Source organism: Bactrocera latifrons, unplaced genomic scaffold (genome assembly GCF_001853355.1).
Source record: "Bactrocera latifrons isolate USDA-ARS-PBARC rearing strain unplaced genomic scaffold, ASM185335v1 scaffold_155, whole genome shotgun sequence".
Taxonomy (NCBI): domain Eukaryota; kingdom Metazoa; phylum Arthropoda; class Insecta; order Diptera; family Tephritidae; genus Bactrocera; species Bactrocera latifrons.
The window spans coordinates 410,680-418,661 of record NW_017535019.1 but is presented as its reverse complement, the minus strand read 5'-3'; the positions used below and the strand labels follow the sequence as shown (position 1 = coordinate 418,661).

The 7,982-nt window shown below is 35.3% G+C and overlaps 1 protein-coding gene across 1 annotated transcript; it reads right to left on the bottom strand.

The window, feature by feature from the left end:
- Positions 1 to 448: 448 nt before the first annotated feature.
- LOC108966086 lies at positions 449 to 1,090 on the bottom strand. The gene is made up of 3 exons (XM_018928823.1): positions 920 to 1,090; positions 679 to 843; positions 449 to 604 (listed from the first exon to the last, which is right to left on the bottom strand). The coding sequence occupies exons 1-3, from the start codon at positions 1,088 to 1,090 to the stop codon at positions 449 to 451; spliced, it is 492 nt and encodes a 163-aa protein (XP_018784368.1).
- Positions 1,091 to 7,982: the final 6,892 nt, after the last annotated feature.

The following is a 7,982-nucleotide window of genomic DNA, read 5'->3' as shown; positions in this document are numbered from 1 at the left end:
TTTCATTCAACATGTTCCTAGATTACACGAACTGTTAATGCTAATGGACGAGAAATAAGTCTAGTCTACATAACGAGAAAAAACATTTTATTTATGCTTCGTCATGTTAATTTCAATCTCACTTACTTGATGAGTGCTGATATTACTGCAATATATGTGAAAATCCAAAACGTATTTTTAATTGATTTCTACCAAAATAATGAGCGAGGTAGAGCTAATTCAGACAGCAATTAACGTATTATTAATATTTTTTACATCAACTGATTATCTTTATACTCTGACTCTGCTGCACAGTTACTCGTATTCCTCTCTCATATTGACCACATTTCGGATGAGAAAATCATTACATAAATTAATTTTTTTAGTCAGCATACAATTTTAATATAACTGTATTTAAATAAAATTTTATCTCTTGTCTCTTTGTGGCATGCCACTTTAATTTTAACACCTAAGACAATGTTACAAATACCCTAACCACGGCCCGCAAAGCATTGTAGGTGTACCATGATGTGACGAGTTGGTAGTCACCCCTCGGGAATGGTAGCACATTTGTCATTAAATTATCGATGTGACTTACCGGCAACATGTTTACCTCAATGTCATGCTGAATAATTAAAATAAATCATAAATAGAAATGTCAACTTGAAAACTTTGAAACGTAATGCTAAGCCAACCTACGGTGTAAGGACAAGTGTGATTAATATTGGAGTACTTGTGGAAGAGAGCATGTAAAAAACGAAGGAGATTATTGCCACCGGTGCGAAGAAATTTGCAACCATCCACTGTGACATTGTAGAGGAAGGGCTTATAACCGTTGGCGCGTTTCAGTGCAGCAACACCAACCTGACGAAAAAATAAGTAAAGACATATTAATTACATTAAAAGAGCACATTAGTTCCTCTCAGTTCACGCTACTTACTGATATATTATTTTTTGGCTCCTTCGAGAGGAAATGATTGGCCGCCGATAAATACTTGTATGTGCGATTCACTGCCCGAATGTAGCAGTATCGTATTGAGTTGTAGGCCGGATCTACGGCTTCACATTTTATGTTCGTAAATTCGACTCTGGCACGCACCTTAAACAACATGGTATACTTAGCACCAAATTATGTAATATCTATTGAGTATTCTATATAAGATATAGACAGTATAGAGGGTAAAATTATTTTATATACGGCTAGAAGAAAGATCGGACCCAGCTGGTGGAAAACGACTCCTTTTCATAAATATTCGATTAACTTATGGTATTACCAAACAGAATTAAATGAATAAATCGAATATACTATTTGCAATTAGTAGTTGCAGGGGTGGAGAAATTAAACATGACATACTTTTGGGAATGAAAAAAACCAAAATGGCGCAATTACAGCGCTAGGTTTTCAGTTCGTTATAACTTTATGAGACAATATGAAAGCCCTAAATGTTTTAAAATGTAACGAGTGTATTCATATAATTTATTTATGACTAAAAATATTAAAAAGAGGTAGGAGGCTTAAGTTCGGATGCACCGAATATATGTATCGATAATTATAAGTAGTTTGTGGAAGTTGGTTGGTTGGTTGGTTGAATAGAACTTGAGATAGTGCCGGTACTGTGTAGAAAAAAGTAGGTTCGAGAAAAACGCGCTTAAAAAATTGAGTCAAATTTCAGGCAGTCTAAGTCATTGTTAGTGCGCTAGGTATTGCGTCACTAAAGTAACTGTAGCTCTTAAAATAATTTTAATTTTTAAAAATCCATTGGTGGATATGTTCTTAAGGGTCTAAACTACAAATACACATATGGAAAAAAAATCGAATTTTTCGAAATTCTAGAGTAGAATACCCCCTTAACGTGGCAGTCATATTTCATGGCTCAAGCTTAATGTTTTTCCATGCTTTTTCCTGTCCATCCGAGCTGAAAATAGTACATTTGCATTCATCTGAAAAAATAACAGAATTCCAGAAATGTTCAACTTTACTTTCGTGCACTTTCACATACTTCAATCTTTTTGATCTATTAATGCTTTTTGCCGACAGATTTTTAGGAAAATTACGACCATGGTATCCAGCCTCATACAGCACTGGACGAATGGTATGGGAATCCCGGGTTTTAGTCTCATTTTCAATTTCTGTACGCACTTTGGTATTTTCTTTGGGTTAACCTACTGTATCTTACTTACGTGTGATAATACATCGCTCCTAAGGTCAATTATTTTTTCACGTCCAGATATTTCCCTCTTTTTTTATCTTTCTGTTATTTTCTTAATAGCAGAATTACTTTCATTTCATATTTTTCCAATTGCCTCGGAATCTTATTTTATTTATATAGTTTCATTACTACATCTCTTAATTTTTTTAATTTTATTGTTATTTTGTAAAAAACCAACTACAAGTATTTACATAATACCTAAATCCATTCGTTTTAAGTAGATGTGATCCCTCTAGTTAGTGAATGCATTACACATTACAAATTACCAATAAACTAAGCCCACAATATGTAAATATAAAATCGGATAAAAGCCATGCCAATATCAGTTTTAGTTTTCTAATACTTCGTCAAATGGCGAAAACAGTTTGCAAACCGCATAATTAATCAGTACCACAACGTAATCAACGCGGTGGAGGTGTGTTAGTCTACTTGAAAACTAATAGTTTTGCCAATGTCCACATAAATTAATCTTATTTTGATACAATAGCAATTACGTAACAATTAAAAACATATTTAGATATTTATTAAAATCTGAGGCCACATAATAATTTTAAAGAATTATTTTTCAATTTTTAATGACGAGTTTTGCTCAATAGTTCTAAATTGTTTGTTCACTGAAACCATAATTATGATTAAATGGCGTTAAGAATTTAATTATTGTTACATATATATGTTAGCTATTATTGTTATTATTATGTCATTAATCTAATTCAGTAAACAAAAGTTGTTTAAATTCGATATTCCGCTGTAAATGCTGCAATTCCGAGTATGCAGACTGAGCTCAACTAGATAAATAATAAAGTATAATGTAAACCTTAAGTGGGAATAGAATAAAAATAATATTGTCTGACTTTGAAATTTATTACTATAGAAAAATTTAGAATGTCTCCCTATTGAAATATTATTCATAGAAATTATCAAGCTATTCATTTTTTCAATGAAGGGTCTTTCAATAGCACCCCTTAGACCAAAATAAATTGAAGGTAAATTTGAATTGCCGTTGAGGTAGCTGAATTAATATACAAATGCTAGATTTTCTTTGATTAAATAAAATTAATGACTTAATTAAAGCATCAATTTTTTTCTGTTTTTTGTCTTTTTTGGCTAATGACATTCGCCATTGAAATAATCTTTTTGCGTTTGATGACGCTTAGTCGAATTAAGGTAATTAAATTTTTCAAATTTCTATGCTTTGATACCCCCCTAAAGTAAATCTCGATGAATCCTCCAAAGCATCTTCCAAATACTCGACTTATAAGAACTAGTGATTATAAACGCCTCTATGAATACTTTTACAAATACCATAGTGATTTGTTATTCATATGAAACACCTGTCTGCGAAAAAGTATCAAAAAAGTACTCGATGGTTAATTACTCAACTTTTCCACAAAAAAATGCAGTTCAAACCCAAATACTTTAAACTTGCAACCTGCGCTCGCACACTTACAATAAATATTGAAATTCATAGCTGCTACTACAATAACGGTAAATTTGTGTATGCATATACCTGCGAACGCAAACTCTTTTGTATAACACCCTGTAAGCGCACTTATCCTTGTAAGATAATACTGCAGCGCTTGCTTGAGGAAAGTTAAATTCGCAAATATATTCAGTAAGATAATGCTGCTGAACTCTGCGTGAAGGAGGAAGGCAAGAGAGCAAAATATCGTCGGAAGATTGACGTTAAATATCAATAACTTCATTTCGGTCGATTGCCCTCCAGGCGCTCGTAATTTCGCCAAACGAGTTGAGAAAGTTTTCATTTACGAGAATTGTGCTGGAAATTGTGGAAAATGTAAAACAGTAATTTGCAAAAGTATTTACTGTTATGAAGCAATATTCAGATAAACGTTATTGAGTATGAATGTGAGATTGACTGCATGACTCGCGCTGCAACGGTCAATTGCGGGCGTTCGTAGATTTTTGCTTTGCTGTTCTTATGTTTTATTTTATTATTATAAATGTTTATATGGAGAAGATATTACATAAGATTACAGTGAGTGATTAAAAGAACTTAGACATTAGCTTAAGTAGGGTAAAAGTTTGAAAATTACTAGTAAAACTACGAATAATCCGTGATAATACGCTTACCAAAAGTTTCCTTCATCGAACACACTAAACAGTGATTGATTTGAGAAGTAGCGACGTCTCATCAATGGTGTGAGGATTTTGGTAGTTGTTAGCGCAGCGATTCAACAAAAAATAAGTTTTAGACGTCAGTCATTTTAAGCGGTGTATCGAATTTTAGTTGGCCCTAAAAAAATAGCAAGACTAAAGGAACTTTGTACTAATATAGACAGGTAATAAAGCTCAAGCCGGTAACTGTGCAATAGTTGTAGACCCGAATGGCCCAGTAATAAAAAAACTTATTAAGTGAAATACAAGGTAGAACTTATAGCAAATCCACTCAAAGTTTTAGGTCACTGGACTTAACCAAACATGGGTTTTTAGAAAATGCTGTCAAGGAATTCGAGATTGCCTAATATTATGATCCAGAGGGTGATCTACCTTTTTTTACTCATTACTGAAAAATTTACCAAAGTTGCAAATATCGTCGGTAAAACCAAACAAAACCTACGCGTTCAGCTTTAATCAAGTAACAGGTTTCTTTGAGTTAGACATCACCGAGAACGCCGCTCCAATTTCCGTGAACACAGCCCTGTCTTACGTGCTGAAATAGAGAGATTACTAAAAAGCAAAAGAAGGCTTTATTTAAATCGTCAATTCCATTAACTGTCTCATGAAGATCTAAGCGGCTCTAATTCTCTCAAGCCAGCTATCAATAGATGTTAAAGATCACCACCAAGGTATATCTGATGATATGGTAGAGATCACCCAAATTCCTTCCACACTCCTTTAAATAAATATCAGGTTTTGGATCATCACCAGTACAGGGTGTATCAGATAATTTATTTTGGGTAGTGGGAAAGGAATTTGAGTAATCTCTACCATATCACGCCTTTTTTTTGTTTTTTTGATACATCCTGTACTGGTGGTGATCCAAAGCCTGATATCTACCATATCACTCAAATTTCTTTCACACTACTCCAAACAAACTATCTGATACACCCTGTACTGGTAATCATGACAGAGTGATTGTCAGAAATTTGATAAAATAGAATCCGGGTGGCGAAAATTTGGAATATATTCCCAAAAAAAGTACAGCCCTCAACCAATTCAGACGAGATATCTTCCAAGGCTTCCTATATATCTAAGCTACTATCAGAAATTAGGCATCTATGACATTCAGGCAACTTAGGATTGCTATAGCATGATCGTTTATTAGGCAGACTTTTAACCTTCTCTTTCCAGTAAAGAAGCAAAATTTATTACATTTAAAACCCAATAGAAGTAGAAAACATTTTTTCAAGAAATATTGCCAAAACAATGGGCAAAATTGAAGACTTCAGACCAACTTCCAGTTTTACGCGAATTAAAGCGGTTATCAATTACAAACTCACATAAAACAAACTCACAGCTTTCTTCTAACCACAAACACACGAAAAAAATCTGTGATAAATTGCGGTGGCTGGTGATTTTGCCATACTAAAATATCACTTATGCTTAATTGTTCTTATAGCCATTTCATCAATAGAAATCTCAAAAAGCGCACACAATAAAAGATTTCTGTTTTTTCTTCGAGCGCAATAAATATCCAATGTTTTTAATTTTTAACCACAACGAGTGCACGCTAAGGGCTTTACACACACATAAAACCTCTCCACTAACTTGCTGACCGCATTCTATGCAAATTTCAAACAGTTTAGCGGCCAATGGTAGGTGAAGTTCGAGTGTGAGCGAAGCCCTCACAAAGGTCAACGGTGAACATGTAAATGAAGGTAGGCAAAAATTACACACGAAAACAATCAAACACACATGAGCATATATGTTGAGAGCGATTGGTGAATGTGTCAATGTGTTGTGCCGGTTTGATTGCGCTGGAGACGGTGGTTGTGCGGCAGAAATCGCGCCAGCTATTTCGGAAATTTATAGCACAGGTCAGAGCAATTTAATTTCGGCACACAATAGGCGGAAGGTGTTATGAATGGCATACGAGGCGATCCACACATGCACACACACACACATATGCGCACATGAATGTAGATTGAGGAATAAAACTCACACGAACATTTCGCTGTGGGCACAACGAGCGAGTGGCCGCACATCAAGTCGGTTTGCATACCCACATTTACATGTGTACGTGTGTTTTTGTAGGACCATGTGCGAGTGAGTTTGCGAATTCTCGAATGTGTAAATGAATGGCAACACTTACGCGCAGCCGAATTCACCGCACTTCACCGCTGCATGCGCGTATAAATTGCTCAGCGCATTGTATGCCCGATAAAGTCACAAGGCTGCCTTACATTTGCATATATGTATATGGACACACACACACGTACATATATATACATATATCGATGTGGATGTGTAAAGTGAACGCATTTTTACCGCAACCATAAATTCAGATTTAATGCGACAATAGCAAAATCCGGTCCTTCATTCTTGCCAAAAGTGCCTTGAGCCTTACAACATAGACAGCTTCTTTATTTGCCACTCAGTCCAAGGCAGCAGGCATTATTACTTCTCACCTCGTCTCGCTTTAGCACGCCTTACACCGCTTACACACACACATAAAGTCACACATACACACACGCACAGCTCGTTATGGGCTATTATTACAATCATTCGTCTAAGCTTAGCTTACCTTTGGCCACCGGCAATAGAATTCGGCATATTCCTTGAGGACAGCTTATAAACCTTTTGTTGAAAATGTAGTTACTGCTTCTGTTTGTTGTTGTTATTTTGACTTATGTTGTTGTAATGATTGTTGTTGTTGTTGCCGCTCTTACCTTAGGTGCTATTGCTGTAACGCATTTAGGCACTTCATTTGAATTTGACTTGAAAGGCGACACTTACGCTCAGTCGAACACACACACACACACATACTCACTTAGAAAMACACGAGGCCACTAAGGCACACAGAAACCTCACTAAACTATAAGGTACACTCAAAGCAACACACACACACATACCTCTACAAAAACATACTTCAACTATTTTGCATAAGAAACCAATTTGAAAATAATGGACAGCAGTTACCGGCGAATAGGTGTGCTAACTTTTTCCACGTTCCCTCTATTATTTGGCTTCGTTTTTTATCGCGCTTGCTTCGTGAAAAAAGTAAATTTACTTTTATTTACTACTTCTTCGTTTGTATGAATTTCACTTTAAATTGCTGGCAATTCAAAAGCGAGAAGGGACGTAAAATAATTTGGACCATCAAACAAGGTGCGGCCAAAATGCAGTACGAGCTAACTGGCTACTTTATGACAATTCACAGGAATGTCTGTAGAGAAAACGGATGCAAAAGAAGAAAAATAGAAAAATGCAAATTTATAAGGCTGTTGGTTGCCGGTGGTTATAAGCACTGCCCTTTTAAAACCATAAAGGAAATCAGGTAATTTTATAAAGTTTCTTCTGGCTTATCAGGCAGGATGAAAGAAAGCTGGAAGCAAGTAGCCCCTTACTACTTACAGGATTGCGTCAACATAGGTATCAATTTCTGCAGTTAGTACTTCAAGTCTGTTCTGCGCGCATTCTTTTTAGATCATAGAAGGGAATAGTACAGCTGGGAAAAGATCTGGAGCCAGAATACGATGGAAGTTTGAATAGGAATTTGATATTGGATTTGTACATTTACGATTTGACTGGTGCATAGTCCACTCTTATTCATCTTCTTCTAGAACTTCTGCTTTTTAAAGCATTCTAAATTGCAAAATTTTTGTTTCCATA